The sequence below is a fragment of the Alternaria viburni genome (genome assembly GCF_023758015.1).
Source record: "Alternaria viburni strain BMP 2772 chromosome Unknown scaffold_7, whole genome shotgun sequence".
Lineage (NCBI taxonomy): Eukaryota > Fungi > Ascomycota > Dothideomycetes > Pleosporales > Pleosporaceae > Alternaria > Alternaria viburni.
Genome location: NW_026055776.1, coordinates 149,541 through 170,106, shown reverse-complemented (window position 1 = coordinate 170,106; position 20,566 = coordinate 149,541). Strand labels below are relative to the sequence as shown.

General features: G+C 54.4%; 7 protein-coding genes across 7 annotated transcripts; 3 read left to right on the top strand and 4 right to left on the bottom strand.

Annotated features, from left to right (window-relative positions):
• Window positions 1–317: 317 nt before the first annotated feature.
• On the bottom strand, window positions 318–5,679 carry J4E79_004007 (uncharacterized protein; the record flags this gene model as incomplete). Its single annotated transcript, XM_049352897.1, has 2 exons — window positions 318–1,094; window positions 1,192–5,679. 2 exons carry the CDS (start codon window positions 5,677–5,679, stop codon window positions 318–320), a joined length of 5,265 nt encoding a protein of 1,754 aa, XP_049212276.1.
• Window positions 5,680–6,468: 789 nt separating this feature from the next.
• Window positions 6,469–7,037, top strand: J4E79_004006 (uncharacterized protein; the record flags this gene model as incomplete). The annotated part of the gene is made up of 2 exons (XM_049352896.1): window positions 6,469–6,495; window positions 6,597–7,037. The coding sequence occupies 2 exons, from the start codon at window positions 6,469–6,471 to the stop codon at window positions 7,035–7,037; spliced, it is 468 nt and encodes a 155-aa protein (XP_049212275.1).
• Window positions 7,038–7,372: 335 nt separating this feature from the next.
• J4E79_004005 (uncharacterized protein) lies at window positions 7,373–8,833 on the bottom strand (the record flags this gene model as incomplete). Its single annotated transcript, XM_049352895.1, has 4 exons — window positions 7,373–7,429; window positions 7,486–8,314; window positions 8,439–8,614; window positions 8,669–8,833. 4 exons carry the CDS (start codon window positions 8,831–8,833, stop codon window positions 7,373–7,375), a joined length of 1,227 nt encoding a protein of 408 aa, XP_049212274.1.
• A 2,274-nt stretch (window positions 8,834–11,107) lies between these two features.
• Window positions 11,108–12,079, top strand: J4E79_004004 (uncharacterized protein; the record flags this gene model as incomplete). Its single annotated transcript, XM_049352894.1, has 1 exon — window positions 11,108–12,079. The coding sequence occupies one exon, from the start codon at window positions 11,108–11,110 to the stop codon at window positions 12,077–12,079; it is 972 nt and encodes a 323-aa protein (XP_049212273.1).
• A 1,673-nt stretch (window positions 12,080–13,752) lies between these two features.
• Window positions 13,753–14,870, bottom strand: J4E79_004003 (uncharacterized protein; the record flags this gene model as incomplete). The annotated part of the gene is made up of 2 exons (XM_049352893.1): window positions 13,753–14,607; window positions 14,673–14,870. 2 exons carry the CDS (start codon window positions 14,868–14,870, stop codon window positions 13,753–13,755), a joined length of 1,053 nt encoding a protein of 350 aa, XP_049212272.1.
• A 1,327-nt stretch (window positions 14,871–16,197) lies between these two features.
• J4E79_004002 (uncharacterized protein) lies at window positions 16,198–18,217 on the top strand (the record flags this gene model as incomplete). The annotated part of the gene is made up of 2 exons (XM_049352892.1): window positions 16,198–16,569; window positions 16,637–18,217. 2 exons carry the CDS (start codon window positions 16,198–16,200, stop codon window positions 18,215–18,217), a joined length of 1,953 nt encoding a protein of 650 aa, XP_049212271.1.
• An 86-nt stretch (window positions 18,218–18,303) lies between these two features.
• J4E79_004001 (uncharacterized protein) lies at window positions 18,304–19,189 on the bottom strand (the record flags this gene model as incomplete). Its single annotated transcript, XM_049352891.1, has 5 exons — window positions 18,304–18,509; window positions 18,577–18,793; window positions 18,844–18,919; window positions 18,983–19,048; window positions 19,104–19,189. 5 exons carry the CDS (start codon window positions 19,187–19,189, stop codon window positions 18,304–18,306), a joined length of 651 nt encoding a protein of 216 aa, XP_049212270.1.
• Between the last annotated feature and the right edge of the window lie 1,377 nt (window positions 19,190–20,566).

Sequence of the window (20,566 nt, the reverse complement as noted above, 5' to 3'; positions counted from 1 at the left end):
CATTAGTAGGTCCCTCCAGATGTATTACAATACAAGACAAGGAAAACAAGCAGAGACAGCCATGTTGTGTAAAAAGTTAAAAAAAAAGCTTATAGTTTGCTCAAGCGAGGAAAATGACAAAACAAAGTAAGTAAAAAAAAAAAACAAGGCGATCGGGTATCGAAGTCGAAAATGGGGCTATCGCGAAAATTATTTTCCCAACTGGCTTCCTTCCCCTCCGTTCCTTCCAAGTGTATGGCTTCCCTTGCTACAACAGCGATGATAGTGCAAGCAGCGCCCCCAGTACGTGACAACGTGGCGGTATTAACGTAGCTCTCTCAGCCTTCCTCCGGCGGTGGAGTAGGTAGATCTCTCCCCTTTGATTCCGGACTCGGTGGGTGGACGACTGTGACTGGCGTCGTGGGATCTCTTGATTCGTCGCCTTCTTGGTCGGCGGCGCCATCACCGTCGATGATACTTTCGCCTTCTTCGGGTATAGCAGTCGGGCTCAAGATGCCTCCGTCTTCGCTTTTGGCGGATGCTTGATTGCGTCGATTTCTCCTTCGTTGTCTTTCCGTGTCCGCGCTCTCTCTTCTCCGCCTGACGGATAGTGATCCATCTTTGTTTAGGCCAGTTCCGGACTGGAGACCTTCCAGCATGGCAGCAGCGCGGTCTGCGATGTCTGCTTCGGCGGTACCGGCGGCAGCGACAGCTGCAGGACCAGCGGTGCTACTAGCCTCGCTATCCGCAGTCTCGCTGGTGGGACTGAGCAATTTGTTCTTCTCGTCCTCACCCTCGGCACCTTCTCCACCATCTTCCATGTTGACGCCGATCTCTGGGATCTTCTGGCCACTAGCCACGCGTACCTGGTGCCTGTCCTTTAAGCGGGCGCGACGACGGCGATCGCGTTGATCTCTTGCTTCGGGCTTAGCAGCACGTAGCTTCTGGAGCAAGTCGTCCATAGCACCGGTGGATGCGGGTGATTTGGGAGCATCGGAGTCCGAGGAGAGGGCGTTGGGTGAGAGAGGGTTTGCGGTTTGCGCTTGTTTGCGACGCATGGAGATTTCGTTGCGACGATGTTGCTCTTCGAGAGTGGTGTTCTTCTCCTTAGATTTCTACAAGCAAATTAGCAATTGATTCATAGCAACGTATAACCAAGCCGTGTAAAGCCAGCATTGCGATCACAAGAACAGAGGATTGTTGATGACTTACCTTCCATTCCTGGACGAAGTTGGCCAACTTCGCAAAGAAATCCCTCCTCGCACTGTCGTCGGTCGGATCTTCACCGTAGAACGCCATAATATCATCGTAGCTCTTCTGCATGTCCTCCAGGAAGACCTGCATCTGCTCTGCCTTTCTTCTAGCCTCCTTCATGTTCCGCTGTACAACAATGGCGACCTTATCTTCTGGGTGGAACTTGGTCGGATCGGACAAGTTACCAGAGTCTAGCGACATCTGAACGTTCTTGATGTTGTCGATATACTTCTTGGCGTCGGTCTGAAGTTGCTCGACATTGATCTTCTGGGCTGTTACAACGCCACTGATCTCGTCGGTGAAGCCTTCCCATCCAGAATATTGGTTGCGAACGATTCTTTCAACGACATCGGCGAATGTCGACTCGTTCTTGTCATCCTTGAGCATACCCAATCGCCCCAGAGTAGAGAGCTTGAAACCACTGGCTTGCTTGTTGGCATCGTTCATGAAGTTACCAATGTCGAGAATGAGACCCAGAACACTGATCAAGCTTGACGAATCACGCAGGCTCTCGGATACTCTTGAGATTTCCAGCAGCTTGTTGGAAATCTCGTCGTACTCAGTTTCATAAGTGCGAGTCAGCGCAAGCGCCCTCATCCTGCTCTTCCAGTAGTGGTGCAGTTCGTAGGCAGTGAGAAGGTAGATCTGATCCTCTCGTGTGAGTTCGTTCGGGTCCTGTTCGCGCTTGCTCTCGCTAGCATTGGGTCCAGTCCAGTCCTTCGAGTAGGGAGCCATGAGCTTGGCGGTGTTATCGGGAATATCGCAGAAGTCGTTCTTTTGCAAGAACTCCATAGTGACAGGATCATCCAGAATCTTGTTGTCGCAGTGGATGATCATCCTCACGATATCTTCAACTCCGTACGATGAGAACTTGGCCATACTGATCTGGAAGTTGTGCATGAGGTCGCGAGAGATGATCTGCTTCTTGTCGTCCTTCTTGCCAGATTTCTTGCCAATCGCCTTGATCTCCTTTGCCAAGAAGAGCTTCTCGACTTCCTCCAAAACACCCTTCCTTGCCAACTCCTGGTACTTCTCTTCTTTCTCTTCCGAGCTGAGACCGCGAGTGGCCCAGACAGTGGTAGTAGGTTGGTCGACCTTGTCCCAATGCAGGGCCTTGAGCTTCTTCTTCGGTCGCGGTCCAGAAAGAGCAAATTGTTGGGCAGCGCCAAATCCAGGCGCCTTGGGCATGAATCCAGGACGTTTGGCACCTGGCATTGGTGGTGGCGGTGGTGGAGGAGGTGGCATGCTGCCATCTCCAGGCATGGGAGGTGGTGCAGGAATTCCGGGCTTGAAGCCAAGTTTGCCTGGCGGAGGCGGTGGCGGCGGAGGTGGTGGAGGTCCAGCAGTACCGGGCATAGGAGGCGGAGGAGGAATGTTGTTCGAGAATCCAAGGGCACCAGGAGGCGGGGGTGGAGGTGGAGGGATGTTGGCTTTGGGTGCCTCATTATCACCAGGTGTCTTTGGTGAGTCGGATTCGAGGCTGGGATGCGATGGTCCTGTAGTAACGCCATCCCCTTCGGCATCAGAGTCTTCGTATCGCTTGACGTTCGCCGTGATATCCGCCATGAGGGCATTGGCTGTCGAAGTGCTGAGCTTTGGCTTGTGCATCTGGATCAGACGGGGCTTCTCGATGACAGCATCATCATCGTCCATCTCCGACATCTCAGCATCCTCACCAATCTGGCCAGGAAGGCCAGGGAGGGGCTTCCTGCGGGGCACTCCACTTTTGGCACGTACTGATCCGAACGAGCTGGCTTCGAGGCCACCATAGCCCTGTTCGGTCATGCCAGGCATGTCGCCCTCCATCTTTTCTCGCAGTTCCCTAAGCTTCTCGCTGGGCTGCATCTGCAGGGACTTGCCCTCCAGTGTTGCTTGTGTCCTGGCTCGTTGCAGTTGGATCTCCAGTCTGTTCATCAGACGTTCGCGGTCCATGATACCCTGCATTTGAGCTGGATCGGTGGTAGCGAGCCCGTCTTTACCAGACTTCTTCGCTGCCGACGCTGCGACGTCCTGAGCATCTCTAAGCATCAAGTACAGTTCTCGCGTCTCCAGTTCATTGCGTTGCAGCTCTTGTGCTCGTATCCTCTGCATTTCCGCTAGTTCGGCCTTCATCGTCTCTACTTGCCTACCACGGAGCTCGATGATACGTTCTTGTTCCGCAAGTTGTTTCTGCAGCTTAGAGACTAGGCCATCTGCACCCAGCTCCAGCTGCGCTTTCATCTCATCGCGTTCTGCAATAGCCGAGTCTGCTATCTGTCGTGCTTCGACTGCTTCATCGCGAACCTGTCGGGCTTCCGAATCGGTGTACAGCTTGTCAAGCAGAGATTGCACAGTGAAGTTCAGACTCTGCTTGAGGTCCATGTCTGGCAGTCGGCGGTCCATAGCCACGTAGCTCAGCATTTGGTCCACCAATTGGAACATGCGTAATCGATCCTCGCTCTCCGTGTCGCGCATCAACAGCAAGTGTTGCATAGCTGACGTGAAGTAGTCTTGCGCGCGAGTGCCACCAATCTTGCTCATGATAGCATCTGCGATTTGCAGAGGGTCGTTGAGATCCTTGGTTTCGCCTTCCACGCCCTCGACCATGGAGCTGTTCTCCTTCTGAAGGAAATCCTCATAGTCGACAGCTTCGTTGTCCAAGTAGTGCTCGATCTGCTTGTCGATGACATCGTACTGGAAGCCTTCCATCTTGTTGAAGATGCGCTTGATGCCACATGCTGTGAACTGGGCTCGCACGTGCATCCTAAGCTGCAGGTCGCGCTCCGGGGCATCCACAACCATGTTGATCAAGAAGAGTGTCGCGATGGCGTATTCCATGAGCAGGTTCTCTACGCCGATACCTCCACTGCGGACTTCGTCTGAAGCGCCTACCATGGAGCCCATCTTGCCACGGCCGTCGACCGTGACTTCGACGATGCGCATCCATGCATCGAAACGACTGCTTTCGCCGTATTGTGATTTGAGGTTGTCGAGTGCCTGCAGTACTTTCTCATGTCCACTTCCGTTGCCCCAGTGGCACAGGAAAGTCAATACATCTGAGACAAGCTTTCGTGTGTTGAGCCGTGTGGAGATCAAAGAGCCGCACAGCGCCTGGATGATGGACGGATGGTTGAGGGCGTTGTCGGCACCGTACTTGTTGTTCATCAGCGCTTTCAAGCACTTGATGATCTCGTATTCGCGTTCGACGTCGTTCTCCGCCTTTTGCGCCATGACGCTGGGAGGGGGCGCCGGCCCTGTTGTCTTCCTGCGGTTGATCTTGGCCAGGACATTCGTGAGGGCGATCTGACCCTGCGCTTCGATGAAGCCCCTGACCCAGGCGATGGGCTGTGTTCGCAGACTGATCTCCAAACTCGACATCTGTTTTATAGATATGGAGTTGTCCATGACCTTCTTGACGTACCACTCGGGCGAGCCCTCCTCTTCTGCGCGCATGAGGATGTCTTGGCCTCCACCGGCACCGGGGCCGCCGTAGGTTATCCGCTGCGTCTGGCGCTTCTTCTCCTCGTGCTTGAACTCGGCCAGCTTGTCCTGGTAGACGAGGGTCCACTTCTTGTCAATCTTGTAGGCCTCCATCTGCCGCCGCGCCTGCTCTGGTAAGCTCTTCCATCCTCGCTTCACCATGAGGTTCATGAACTCCTTCTCTACGACATGGTCTGGCGGTCGTTGTATGCTGAGCGTGTTCTGGTTGAACGAGGTCTGCGACGCGGAGGGCGAGGAGGAGTTGTAGTGCAGCAGATGGCGGTGCGAGTCGCGGGGGGTGGACACGGCGGTGGGGAGAAGACTGCCGGCATCGAGGCCTATGGAGGAGATGGTGCTCTGAGATGGGTTCTGCGGGTAGAAGACGTTGCTGCCGCGCGACTTGGAGTCATTGCTGTAGATGCTCGCCTGGTCGGACGAGGTGCGCGTGTTGTTGGAGGAGTCAGTGCCGGCGTAGTACGAGTAGTTGCCGTCCCTGCTGCTCCCGCGCGCGCCCCACTGCTGCATCGAGACGCCACGGTCGCCTGGGTTGCTCGAGGCGATGGTGGTGCCGAGCGAATGGGGCGGAGGGCGCGGTGGCCCCGGGTTGGAGTAGCCGTTCTGGGGCATTGCGGTGGCGTTGAAGACGGGATACTGATGAAAGTCGCCGCCGCCCTTGTTGAGGTGGTGCGGCAGCGGTTCGGCGTTCTTGAGGGCGTCGTCTCGCGGGGGGTCGATGGAGGATACGGGGCCGGCTCGCGCGAAGATGCCCTCGGCCGTCATGGACACGGGCCGCTGGTCTATCGAAGCGCCGCCGATGGAGTGTCTGTGTGAGTGTCGTGACGAGAGCGAGCCATGGGAGCTCCCCGGGGGGCTGTCGGTGGAGGATGTGGTCGTGTGTTTGGCGTCGCCCGTGTGCTTGTCCTTGTCTTTGTGCAGGCGTCGTCCGAAGAACTTGCCGGCGGAAGATTGCCGACCCTTGCTGTCCATGCCTATAGCGAGAGCCTATGCCCAATGCTCTGCCGCCTTGGGAGCGCGCCGCCCGACGTGTCTGCGTCCCCCTCCTTCGCGGAGCAATGCGTCCCGCCTCGCTGCTACGGCGCAGGTGACGATGCCGCTGCCTCAGCGGGCGTGTGTGGTCCTGAAACGAGCGTGCGGGGCTGCGTGCGGTGAGTCGAAGGTGAGAAGCAATTCCTGGGGCGCCGTCGTGGCAGCAATGCGGCTGCGAGAGAGGGAGTGGGAAGTTGCCGAATACTGTAACTAACTAGCGCCCCCCGTGTGACTGCATGGCAAGTAGACAGGACTGGGACGCGGCCATTTGATCTCCACAGCGCCGATTCACCACGTCTCATAGTTACAGCGCGCCAGGGCTGCTCCGCGTGGATATGCAAGCACGCGAACCACCCGCCATGGCCGCATTGGCTCCGACGTTCTCCTGAGACGTGCGCACGTCCGTGTTGTGGCGCCATCTGCCATCCATGCCCAGACGAACCCCTAGCCGGCCTACGCGACGGCCGTCCTCCCATCGGCCTCGACATCGACAGCAACTATTCCCGGCACATCCAGTACATCCCGCCTGTCTGTGGCGCAGCAGGCACAGCACCTGCACACTCGCCCGTCGCACCTTCCTCACGCCTGGCGCACTGCGTCTCAACACCACGTCTGCTGTCCACATCCACCACCCACGGCTAGCAGCCCCGGCCTCGCGTCAGCCCGAGGCGATCAAAAGGACGCGCTCCGCCAGTTCACGCACCCTCACTAGCACATGCATCCACAGCCATGGCCGGCTTTACCCATTTCCTCAAGGTGAGTGACAGCTGTCACGTACAGGAAGCTTGGGCGGTGAGCGCATAACGCGACCCACCGCGCACACCAACCCCATGTGGAGGCTGACGATGCGCCTCCAGACCATCCTCGTACCACTCTTCCTCGCTGCCCTCCTCTATGTCCTGCTAGTCTTCCTCGTGCTGCCCTTTGTGCGCCGGCACCGCAGCCGTTATAGCCAGTACCTGCCTATGCCCGCGAGCGTGACCGACTTCCCGTCCTCTTGGCGGACGAACCTCTCCGATGCCCTCTACAACCTCTTCGCGCCTTCCGCGTGGGTCAGACAGCGCGCGATTGTGGATGGGAGCGGACAACACGACGACGACTTGTTCGACGACGAGGAGGGAGAGGGCATGGTGGGCTTTGACCCCATCGATGAGAGGAGAAGAGAAGCCCTCGAACAACGACGGAGCATCATGGAGGAAGAGCGGCGGTTAGGCCGTGAGCTGGAGGAAGGCTTCAAGGATGACAGTGAAGATGAGCATGAAGACGAGAGGCGGCGGTCCTTGTCACGACATCGATGATTTCTATAATACCCTTCCTCATACAAGAAAACACGAACAACTGCACTGCCGTCTACATTAGCATAAAAGCTGAAGTTATGTAAAGCCCTGAGGTAATGTAGACTTCTAGGAGGTAGGTGTCCGAACTTTTCGTATGAGGTGTTTGCATCACTTTGCCTACAATTTGGAAATGTTTCATGCATCACATCATCGGCTGGAGTTGGTGTTGGAGTTCAAGTGGATATATTCATGTACATAGGTAGGCGGAAATACCCATCCGACGCCTAAACCTAAACAAAGAAATTCGTGCCAAATCGCTCAAAGAAGACAGAAGGCTGCTGAAGAAGATCGCTCCTCTACTTGCGCTGACCGTACGCCTTGGTGGCGTAGTCGCCCTTGTGGACAATGAGGTCCTGTAAATCGAAGTCAGTGTATGTCTCACATGGTTTAGGTTTAGAATTTTACTCACTTCTGGCCGGTAGTTCTCGCGGCCGGAGAAGTACTCGTCGAGGATAGCCTTGGTGCCGTTGGCGTATCGCTCCTGGGCATCGATGGAGGTACCGGACATGTGAGGAACCATGGCGTTGCCGCCGCCCCATGGGTTCTGGGCGTAGCGGAGCGGGTGGTCCTTGGGAGCGGGCTGAGGGAACCAAACGTCACCACCGTATCCACGGAGGTGGCCGTCCTTGAGAGCCTGGGCAACGTCCTCCTTGACGACGATGGCACCACGGGCGGTGTTAACCAACCATGAGCCCTTCTTCATCTTGGAGATGAGGTCCTTGTTGAAGAGACCGCGGGTCTTCTCGTGGAGCGGGCAGTTGATGGTGACAACATCGCACTGGGCCAACATCTCCTCGAGGTTCTCGACGCGACGGCAGCCAATCTCCTTCTCCTTCTCAGGGGAAAGGGGCTGGTAGTCGAAGTAGAGGAGCTCCTTGCAGTCGAAGGGCTTGAGACGGCGGAGCACACGCTCACCAATACGGCCGACAGCGACGGTACCGACAACCTTGTTCTCGAGATCGTACTCGTTCTTGGCGACCTCGGCGACGTTCCACTCTCCCTTGGCGATCTGCTCGTGGGCGGGGACGAAGTTGCGGACAAGGGTCAGGATGGTCATGACAACGTGCTCGGCGACGGAGACGACGTTGGAGCCAGTAACCTCGGCGACGGTGATACCGCCGTTGGTCTTGTTGGCGGCATTGAGGTCGACGTGGTCAGATCCGATACCAGCAGTGACGGCAAGCTTGAGGTTCTTAGCCTTAGCCAGGCGCTCTGCGGTGAGGTAACCGGGGTGGAAGCTGTTGATCGCGATCTGTTAGCTGATGCTGGCTCGGATGGTGTTTGCAGCCTTAGCGCGTCCGGCCGAAGCTTGACGCGTGCATGTGGGGCGCTTAGCGGCATTGCGGGGTAGCTCTGACGTACGGAGTGGTAATGATAACCTCAGCATCAACAAGGTGCTTGTCGAACTCGGAGTTCTCGCCTTCCTTGTTGGAGGTGGTGACGAGCTCGTGGCCTTGCTCCTCGATCCACTTCCTGATGCCTAGCTCGTTCTCGGTAGTTCCGAGCATGCGAGGCTCCTGCTCAGCGTGGACACCACCCTAGTGTCGTTGTTAGACATGCCAACGCGCATTGGGAGTAACATAGACACTTACATCGTAGAGGACGAGAAGAACTTTGCCCTGTTGTGAAGCCGTCGCGGTCAGCGTTCTGAAAGCATTCGGTTGGCGGAGCGACGAAGTTAATCGAGGTCCGGCGCGTGCGCTGAGGAGGGAGGAGGCAGGGCGCGCAAGGCGAGAAGCAGATCGGAGAAATACCATTTTGACTTATTGAACTGATAGTAGAACAATTGAGGCTCCGAGGGAGAGATATATAGTAGAAGCCGGCAAAGGTACAACGAATGGTACGTATTCCTGACGCAAGGTATGTCAGCCTATCGTCCCGGCAGGGGGGAAGTGAGGGGTGCGTGGGTCGGTATACCTCTTGCGGGCCGAAGTGACGTCGGTGTATGGTAGAGAAGTTAAATGGAAGACCGGATGCTACACTGGACAATGTTGGTGTTGTGAGAGCAATTGAGGGGTTCGTGAGGGGGCTTTTATATACCGCCGAGCAGCCGCACGATCTTCTCACTACTTTCAGCCTCTGATCCCTGGGTCACCAGGCAGACGAGGTCGGTCATCCCCACTTGGTGATGCGACATTCCCACACGGACAAGTGGTCGCTGCGGGTGTGACGGTCGTGTTTGGAATTACTTCGCATCGCTGATAGTGCGGGGTCGCGTCCAATGGCGCGAATCAGCTCACAGACGCGCCAGGGGAGCTCTACCAGCTGCTTACCCGTTTGATACTCACGAAGCTTCGCCGAGAAGCCCGTAGCGTAGTCTGTGGGCGTGGGTCAACACGGTAGCTCCAGTAGCGCGTGGTCGTTTGACCCGATCGAGCAAGAATGTACGTAAATCGAGGCCTGGGAGTGGCACTTCACTGGCGTACGCTAAAGCTCCATATGGAGAGCTCCCGAATAGCTTCAATTCGGCATTGTGGAAGGATCAATATGGTTTACGGAGCTGGTATTGTGACTCTCAGAGGCCCGAAGGTCGTGATGAAGTGTTGTTCGAATGGCTGTCCACAGGGCTTTCGCCGGGTTCCAGCTTCCAATGCGACCACAGGAAAATGCATCTTGCGTAGAGAGAACTGTGGGCTCGGACGACACACCCACAGCATCTCTGGAAAGTCGTGCCCGTGCTAGCGATGGCAAATCCAAGGAAAGTGGGCTTGCGTCCGAGCAATCTAGATGCCGCTTTGTACTTTGTCCGCGGCAGCACAGGAAATGCGGAGCTGCAGCGGTTCAAGCTCGCAGTCTGCGGATGCGAGATGTCGCCGTTGCGTCTGACAAAACTCGCGGGAAGCCAGGGCGACGGTCGGCGCAGGGGGTTTGTCTCGGTTTAGACGGCGGCAGGCTGGAGATCGTTCTTATCTTTCGGCCGAAGCTCGCTCGGAAGGTGTGCGCGCGCCAAATCCGCGTTTCGGTAGTTCCAGCTTCCAGCTTCCAGGTACCCCACCACATCCACAGAATGACACTACGCATCCCTTCTCCCGATGTAGCTGAGGGACCCGATGGTGTCATTGTGTCGTCTCGCCGACATCTCATGGAGTTAAGTTCCGTGATTGAAAAGACTTAGTTATCCAGTCCTGCTCTTGCCTACCGTCGTGTTGATCACACAACTTCTCCGGCAGCTCCGTCTCCTCTCGATCACTTTCATCACAGCTGAAGATCAAGTCATCACCTCTCCGTGCCACAAGATCGGCGTTTGCTTTCATCATAGCCCTCCTGTCGTCCAAAAGGTTGTCTAGAACTCTCACATTGCCACCTCGAACAAGGGAAAACTGAACAGGTCTGCAGCCTACATCAACATGGAAACCTGCAAAGTAGATGCCCCAACGCCGATGTAGGCTCCAGACCTGTTCAGACTTTCCCTAGGTTGACGTGTTGCCGTGTTAACGATCGCGGCGGTTGTGAGGTGGGCGCTAGATAGGCAATGATGCCGCAACACCATCCCAAGGTCAGACGGTCTGTGGAAGAGCTTATGGTTACTCTCGGTGCACTATATTGATCGTTGATCTGGCTTCAACACATGAGTAGTTCCAAACAATTCTCAATTGACTGGCGACAGCACTTCAAAACACGTCAAGTAGCGGCGCACAGAAACCGCAACGGAAGGGAAGATGCGCTTCATCACAATATCTCAGTTTGATGATTTTGAACTGTTTTATCACTCGGCAATTCTATCGGCTTGCTCCTTTGCCCAAGACGCGTGCGGGCCATAAAGGAAGTGAAGGTGAGTGCGAATAAGCCCAGGCTCCAGTCGCGACCCTGAGGGCAGTCGCGACCCCCTCTCAACCACCGTCTTTGCTTCCATCTTCTGAACCCGACACTTTCCAATCGGGCGCGAATTGAAGTTGTTGTTGTTCTACCACGGTCTCAAAGAAGGCGAAGTCTTCACGCTGGCTATCCCACGGAAGCGCACGTCTGAAGGTGATTGATCACTAACCTGATCGTAAGAATTGTTTACTGACGTTAACACAGGCGCTGTCACAATGTCGAAAAGCGGAGGCAACGCAGAGGTCATTGCAAAAAGAGGCGATGTCATACTCCAATCGGGCCAAGACGGAGTCGGAGAAGGAGTTCGCAACATCCTCGTCTCGTCCGTGGTGCTCGGCCTCGCTTCACCAGTCTTTGCGGCTATGTTCGACGGCCGCTTCTCTGAGGGCCAGAATCTTTCGCCGGCTTCACCACGCACTGTCCCGCTTCCAGATGACGATCCTGAGTCCATCATCATGATCTGTAAGATCGCACACATGCAGACTTCGGAACTTCCCCTCAAGCTCGCCGCCACCGTCTTGTCCAAAATTGCGCTTTGTTGTAACAAATACGATTGCGCGAATGTGGTTCGTTCATGGGCTATCATCTGGATTGGCGCCCTTCTCGAAGATCTCGAAGCTGCAGATTTCGAAAAGATGCTTCTTGCCACACATCTCCTCGAGTTGCCGAGAGAGTTCTTCAGAGTCTCTCAGAGATTGGTCCGCGACCCTACCGCGATCCTCAGCGTCACAAAAGCCACAGATGGTCACGAGTTCCTACCTTTGGAGGTGTTCGAATACCTACTACTTCGTCAAATTTCATATCAGAGGCGAATTACCACGGCATTCGCTTCGATCGTTACGGGACTCGAGTTTTGTGCTGCTTCAAAGCAGGCCTTGAATACGTTTATCTTCGGTCTCAGGCGGAATGATCTTTGGCCCGTTAATCAGTGCTCGGTCTTGGTCATCAAGTCCAAGCTTAGGGCCGTACCTGAGTCACCTCCTCTTTATGCGAGTTGCACAACCCCGAACTGTGCTTGCAAGTCTGTTGCTCGATACACTAAGGCTACGCTTATAGCCGAGCTCGACAAGATTTATGATGCGGTGGATGGCATTTGCTTAGACTGCGTTCGTCAAAAGGTACTCGGAGAGCAAAAGCGGGAGTGTCGCGTGCCCCATGCGATGAGAGAAGCAACAGTCTACCCTTGATCGCCTTACAGATTTTACATCAAGGCACGCATATTCTTACCATAAAGTCTGGAAACAGTATGGCGTTCTCCAAAGTACTCTACATCTTTTCTCTCGCAAGATTTCGAGACGCAGGATCCCATGGAGCCCTATTTTTCACCAAGATTAGGCCCGAAGATAGAAGCTCTATCGAGCCGGTTCTAGCTAGGCTTATCCTCTTTGTAGCTCTGCGTGGACATTAGATTCTTCCCAGGTAGAGTGCAATAAGCTTTCCAAATGAACAAGACTTTCTCAATGTGACACTATTCGAATTCTTTATCCAAAGTGCCACAGTTTTCTAAGGAGCTCTGCGGCGCACCTCGCGAATGTCCGCACTCATCAAACTCGGTACATCTCCCAACGCCATGCCGCAAGGTTCTTTGGCTCTAAACACCACCCCATTCAAGGGAAAAAACGAACACCCTGAGGCCTACATCAAGATAAAAACGTGCAAAGCAGGTGGCCTGACAGCGACGTAGGCTCCAGGGTGTTTAGTGTTTCCCTAGTATGATGTGACACTTACATCTTAGCCTTCGGCTCGAGAGCAACCTTATTGCGTGTCCCTATAGCTAAAGAGCTCGTTACTGTTGCCGCCCACGTACGATATTCTACCCACCACACTTAATCCTTATCTCACATGCAGTGCCCTAATTTTACCTATATCAATGACGTACAGATTCGTACACCTCTCTATCACTAAGCGGAAGGCGCAGTGATGGTGATGCATTGTTGAAAAGGACACCGACATGGTACCATGTTCATTAGGTGACGGATTGGCTGGCAAAACGGCTGTAGTCCTACATGATATGGCTGACATGGTGGCGCCCTGGAACGAAAAGATGTTCTTGTTGATAAGAATTTAGGCGCCAAACGCATCATATGCGCTGCTTTTAAGACCCGTCCGCCAGTATCGTGAACTCGTAGTTTAGCCTAGTTAGTCGCCAAGATCCAGATGCAGTCGGTAGAACTAGCTTTGATCATCCCAGGAGAAGGCGCTATTCCGGACTTCGTGAGTGATGCGTAATGCTGCCGAAAGCGCTAAGCTGGGTTCAGCGGAGATGATGTGCGAGCTTGTGGATATCTTGCGGGAGATCGACAGGAGTGGCCAGCATTCGCCATTATCATCCCGGACTTGGGTGTCGTGATGTAGTGAAGAACAGGTTCGGGATTTGAGGGTCTTCGGAGGGGTTCAATTGGGCCGCTCGTGGAGTCAGAATCGCCGTGATCGTATTTTCTCTCGTCCAGCTATTGCCACTCTTTGTATAGAACGCGGTCGAACTCGGTTTGTACTCATCTCTAAACCATGAAGTGGCATCGGTCATAGATGATGGAAGGTACAACACGAACTTCAGCTGCTCGCCGTACCTCGCTTGCGCGCGCGACATCCAAGTCCGAGCTCGACTGGCGCCTCGGCAACTCTCGCCGCTTCCCAAATGTCCCTCCGCTGACATCTCCGTCCGCTTCCCAACAGCCTGCGCTTACAGATCTCTGACATATCTGCTTCGGCATTTCTGGCTAAATGAAACAAGCTCCAAGTCCGCCCAATGCCTGATCCTTCGATCCCTCATCTCTCAGCCTGCCAACGATTCGCCATGTTCCTTGTGATTGGGCAGTGACTGACGCTGATAGCTCTCTCGATTGTCCTGAGCTAATCCTCACTCTGTCTCCGCTCTCTCCTTTGCCTCCTTTGCCAGCTTCTTCTTCAGACGAGACTTCCTTTGAGCTGCCTTACCCTTTGGTGTCTGATTATACGCCTTGTTCTCAGCAGCCTTCTTCGCTTTGCCTTCTGGGGTATTCCGCTGCTTCTTATTATACGCCCTCATCGCCTCATTCTGTTTCGCTGCAACTCTAGGATCCTTTCTCCGTTCTTTCCGGGCCTCATTCCTCCTTACCCTCGCTTCTGGGGATATTACGTAGCGGTCTCGCCGTTCTTTTGCCTTCTTCTCCAAAGCTTCTACCTCCGCTCTTAGCTCCTCTTCACTCAAATCGAAGAAACCCTTGAGTTCATGGATTTCTCGTAGGCTACTTCCGCTGCACAGCCCTTGGTAGTCGAGGGTGGCTGGATTCCAGAAGCTCTTCTCCAAACTCTTCATGTAGTTATGGTCGTGCATTGCGAAGACGTGGCTGAAAGTGGCTTCTAATGTAAGAAACAGCATCTGAAGCTGAAAATGTCGGACTGGTTCAACTAGAGGAGCCCATGCAATTATCGATCGGTGTGCAATCTGCCAGCCAAAGTGTATGGCACCTGCCACACCATCTGAGTAGCCTTCGTCGCGATCGTAATCACCAAATCTTGTGCGGATGCCCCTTCTTTTCTCAGTCCCACTGCCAAGATACAGTCGGTAATCGTATATCCAGTCGCCAGTGAATGCATCACCTATCCACTTCCTTAGCACCAGCACGTAAAGACCATATCCATTCTTGAGAGGAAGAGATCCGCCAAGGAAGTGCTGTGCGGAAGGGGGTTCTCCAGTCACTAGAAGCTCCAGAAGGTCAGGGAGAAAAGTGATCTAGAATTTAGAATTAGTAAATAGAAATAGATAAGAATAAATAAGCAAGAAGCTAGAGAGCTTACCTGTGCTTCGCGAAGGTACCAGAGAACGTCCTCAACATCCTGAAAGATGTTTTTAACGAAGACAGGACATGTAGCGTCGGTGTCGAGTTGAAGTAGAACCGCGGAGGCGAGGGCAAGAAGTGTGTCGCTATGCTCATCTGAGGGCTGGAGAGTCGCTGCGGATTCAGTTGGTAGCTCTCGCATAGTGGCCAGGTCCATCCTGAAGATCCAGGATAGCGAGTGTGCAGAGGAGAGTGGTGGCAGGCATCGAGATTTGATGACGACACCTTCGTCATCGTTGTTGTGGAAGGTGCTCTTCTCGGAAGTGAGGTCGTTGTTGAGGAAGGCACGATGTGTGGCGGTGACACCTCATACAAGGAAAGAGCTGAACACCCACCCCCATGAACGACTTGCGAGCCGCAAGTGATGCCTCAGTCGCTACACAGCTAGAGGTATAGTGACGTGAAGACGATCGCAAGGGGTGCACCAGCCTTACGACCGCGCGCTCCCTCCTCCAAGTCATGTGCGCGCTGTCTCTCTTCTTCAGATCAAGGCCTCGCGCTCACTTTTGGCTACTGCATCTTCTATGTTCAGCGGTGTTAATGACTTGGAAATACTCAACTTACCCCGCCTTTTGCCATTCTCACCATCTCCGGTCCAAAGACTGATGAATCAGCGGTCTCGTCATCTGGATGTAACCATGTTGCTTCTTCCTCGATCGATGGCGTACAGCAATCGTATCAATGAAAAAAGGTGTTCTGCGTTTCCCTCCCGGTTATGTTGAATGCCGGACGTTGGGGTAAGGGTAGAACGGGCGCTGGTTTTCGACCGTCCTCAAAGGCACCAGCGAGCCTCCAAGTAGACCTCTAGAGATCTCCGTATCGTCTCCGTCGCTCACCATCGTTCGTAGATCAACTCGCACTGGCGAAACTGTTGAAAGCTTCTGTGGCTTGGCCTGGGGTCCCCTCCACACAAGTTGAGCCTTTTGGTGGCTATTATGCCGACTCGACGCTTCCACCCGGTGAGCGAAGTGATGTGGCTGGAGGGTATCTCCAGGCGGCTATTGCACGTTTAGTAGAACAGATGGGTTGGTGGATCACTTACGATGTAGCGCGACCGGGTGGCGCGGTTGAGTAGGGGGTGAGTAGAGGGATGAGTAGAGGGATGAGTAGAGGGATGATTAGAGGGATGAGTAGAGGGATGAGTAGAGGGATGAGTAGAGGGATGAGTAGAGGGATGAGTAGAGGGATGAGTAGAGGGATGAGTAGAGGGTGAGTAGAGGGTTGAGGAGTGCGGTTGATCTTGGGAACGCGAAGCGGTAGAAAGTAAAGAGAGGAAATGGGTGAGACAAGCGGTATTTGTAGCGGGTGTGTGCGCGACTGTGCGCGTTAGCGTGCCTTGAGTGGGTGACGCAATGTTGCAAACGGTCGCGGTGTTGACGCCGTCTTAGATCTCTCTCTCACCTCCCCCTCACCTTCCTCTCACTTCCCGACTTCTTGGATCAATTTGGCGACTGTCGCTCGGGTCGACAGAGATCACTGGCAAGATGACATCGAATGACGATCTCGCTCCATTGGAGCGCCCTCACACGTCCATTGGACCTGGAGAAGAGAAACCCGCATCCGGAGGAGTCAAGCGCGACAGCGCAGAGCCCGATATTACAGCGACCAAGGACACAGCGAGTCCAGGTCAAGTTCCGTCGAAGCGTTCTCGCTCCCTCTCGTCATCGCAGTCAGAGGATGTGGTATCAAAGAAACCAAGACTGGACGATCCCGCGCCTGTTGCTACACCCATCCCCGCACTTGTTCCTACACCCATCCCCGCGCCTGTCGCTGTACCAGCCCCCGCAGCGCCGACCAATGGGCGTCAAGGCCTTCTCAAGCTCCCCGTAGAGCTGTTAGACAATGTTATGGAGCATGTAAGTAAAGAACTTGAGTTTCCAGATGCTTGAGCGAAACGCAGAGGAGCACTGCTAACTGATACAGCTATACCATGAAAAGAAGGGTAGACAATTCCTGTACGACGTCACTCAGGTCTGCAAATATCTTCAAGCTCCCGCTGCTCGCCCTCTCTACCAACATGTCGCCATCAACATCGACCAAAGCCCGTGTCAGGACGCTAGCTTCATGGCGGATACTCATCTGCCATGTACCCTGGACCAGATGAAACTTCACCAGACGCGAACACTGACGCTCTCTGCTTCGAACGATGAGGAAGTCGGATATATTCTGGCTGAGTTTCTCATGGAGCTCCGTGACGTACCGCTGAAGGAGCTTCGGCTTACTGACGTCTCCCTCACTCGCAAGGTCGATACCTATCTCCAGATGCTATTCGATGCCGACTCGATGCCACTGAAGGAAAACCTCAAAGAGCTGTATCTTCCATGGGCTTGTGACTCTATCCCGCAGCCACACCGTATGATGGACTCTTCAGTCAACTACACGTTCCAGCCTACCCGAAGAGAAAGCAAAGACGCACTCCTGGTGCACGGTGGCGGTTACAAGGCTATGTCACACCGCAATTCAGAGACAGGCACGTCGGTGAACATGTTCCGTAGAGTTCTCGGCGCCTTTGGGTTCCCGACCGCACAAGGTTTCGAATCAGTAGCATGGTCGATGCGATGGCCCGAGCATGACTGTGCAAACATCTTCAACATGGCTCCTGCGCCACCCCCCGCCAGCCGCTGCTTCAACATCACGCATCTGAGCCTCGGTCACTTCGACTTTGGCCACGGTTTTCCCCAGGATACCTACACATGCATCAACTTCTCCAGCATACGCCGGCTCGAACTGGATGACTGCCAGCTGCTACCCCGCTTTCTCAGACACTTCATGGCTACTGACGTCAGTCTTCAGAAGCTGGACGTGCAGAACTGGGACTACGCTGAAGAGCTTTGGGAGGAGAATCCCAACGGTCTTGAGGCGTTTCTCGCTTCATTCTCGACCCTGAAAGACCTCAAGGTCGTCTCGCTCAACCCTTGGCAGCCGGACTTGGCTCGGATGATCTCCAGCCATTCCGACCTGGAGTCATGTGATCTGAGCTTTGGGGCGAACTCTCTCAACGTAGGTATGCTGAAGAAAATCTTGGCTATCCGTCCCAACCTCAAGCGGCTGGGATTTCGACACTTAATGTTTGGACTACCATGGAAGCACGACGGCTTCGCTGGGAAGATACATGGCGTTACCGGAGCGCAGATCACCGGCTTCGACAACCGTTTTGCCGCCTACGCCGAGGTTTTGGCAAACTTCTCTGAGCTGGAAACGGTCGTTGCGTACTTTGAGCCGTTTGAGAGCGATGGTGGCTCTTCCAAGGAAGGCCCAGGAGGCGACAATCCTCCTGACGACCCCATGTATCAACGTCTCTCGGATCGTATTCTGCAAGAGATCCGCAGGGTAGCCAGTAAGAACGGTTTGGGAGAGTCGAAGGTTGCAACCATGGTCCTGCACGACAAGGCTCTCGCAGGTGAGGATCTCCTCGGTGAAGAGGATGTAGTTGATCAGAACTACTATGAGAGGGAATACAAGTACAAGAGCGGTACTAGTAGCAAGATGAGCTTCCTTGCATAGATAGGATGGTAGCCACGGACACGTCTTGGATAGTTTCAGATAGTAGTCTCTACTTGATCAATACGACTTCAAAATTTCCTTCCATTCTAGTTGCCAGCAGCCAACCTCCAGCAGATATTGATCAAAGCCGCCGTGGCAGTGACATGCGCAGCAGTCCTCGGCAAAGCCACGTTGCTCAGGTAAGACGGGTAATGCACAAGCAACTTGGCGATAACATGGTAGCCCAGCAGGTTCACGATCTGTGCATCTCGAGGCGCAAGGACCTGCGCCAGCGCGGCAGCAAGGGCGAAGCCTGCGATCACGTCCACGTTAGCGACATTCATTACTGATGAAGAGCGGTCCAGTATGTATCAGCTTACCCGGGAAGTTCTCCATAAGCGCATAATGCGCACTCCTCAGCCTCAGTGGCAGCCCGTCGAGCTTGTGAATATGCTTCCTCGAATGTTCCAGATCAAGACCTTCTTCCCGTCCCATGGCTTGTCCTGCTGCGGAGAGCGCGCCCGATGCGCCGAAGGTCCAGAATATGTATAGAGCTGAGAGGGCGGGGATTGCGCGTCCGGAAGTTATCGCTGTTGTCTGGAGATTGCCATTAGTGTGATATGAGCTTTGAAGAGGAACGAACGTACTGTGACACCAGGGATCAACTTGATGAGCGCGTGAACCAGCGACTGAGTGACGCTGTTCGGCTTTGTGAGGAAGGACCTATTTGCCCAGTCAGTTCCAGTCCGGTTTGACGAACGGCTTCGAGAGCCTGAGAAGACGCACGTAAGAGGTATGGCAGCGAGATACATGGGCGCAAAAGCCGCAATCATCGCACCCGAAGGATTAGCACTACTCATCCATTAGCAACCCATCGCATCTCGGCTTCACAGCACCACCAACTCACATGCCATTCTCAGCAGCCACACGCTCAGCCTGATCCTTCTTCTCCGCCGCAACACGCTTCACCTGTTCTTTCTTCTCGTCGGCCATATTCTCGGGTTTATGTTCGTACATGAAATTCCGTGAGTACTGTTCGGGAGTGGTAGACAATGCAAGCACGCACGTCAGAAAGTCCCAGACCCACCTTGGACTATATAGGCCGGCCAGCCTGCCAAACAATGGCCATTGTCGTTTCTAGACTGGGGCCTATCGATGACGTGGGGCGCACGCAGCAGGGGGAGGGAAAAGAGCTGGTGGAGCGGAACTATATCCCTGGTTTGCGATTGGCTGGCGTGACTGCCACAACCGGATGACCCGCATGTCCGTGGTTCGGAAATGGGAGTAGCCGCCGTGCTTCTGCGGGGTCAATCGGGCGTTCGTGCAGGGTATTTGGAAGCATTAAAGTTGATAGGCGCTATGTCATGTGAGGTTTGCTGCTTTCGTTATCCAGATGCAGTATCCAGACAGGTTATGTGAATGGAATATATCTGCTGTATGACCCTATCGCTTACCCTTCTCGGAATCACATGTGACAACCCTCTCGGGAACTAATATAACAAAAAAGCAAACTCCATAAGGTTACACGCGAAATCTAGACCACGTACAACAATCAAACACGCGCAAAAGCAAACACGCCCACGGACCATCTACACCCCATACCCAACAGCTAACCTGACATCCTCCTTCTCCGCCCTCAACTCCCCTCCATCGGCATACTCCCCATTCCGCCGATGCTTTACCACCATCTTCCTCGCTCTCACAACAAGATGTTCAACCACCGCATCCTCCAACTCCTCCTCAAAAGGATTGACATCACGGACCAGCATGATGAGTTGTGCGCGGGTTATGCTACGTGAGCGCGAAGCGTCGTTTGGGGTTAGCGACCAGCTTTCTGTTACGAGATCCCAGGTTCCGGCCCAGAGGTCGGTGACTAGGGTGTCGATTGCGAGGGTTGGGTTGAGCGTGGGTGTGGATGGGGCGGAAAAGGTGTGTGAGGTGGCTGATGAAGATGGGGACGGAGACGGAGAAGGGGAGCGGCGACGGCGGTGGAAAGAGCGAGGTGGTGCTGTGACGGAGACAACGGCAGAAAAGGCTGAGGAGGATGCTCGTGATATTGGGCGCGAAGACGAAGGCGTTCTACGGCGACGAGGGCGATGCCCCTTTTCCTGTCTTGTTCGCTGTCGTCCGCGTGCATTGTCGCCTTGAGTCTCGCCTTCTTCACCGTCCTCATCCTGGTCTTCATCCTCATCCCCCTCGCTATCACTCTCGCTATCCTCATCATCACCAACCCCCCGATTATACAACAAAGCCCTACAACTCGGGCAAGTGCCACTCGCCGCACTTCCAGATCCCAACCACTGCAGCAGACACGTCTCGCCAAACACACACTGACATTCCGGATGTGCAGTGATTTGAACGACTTGGTGG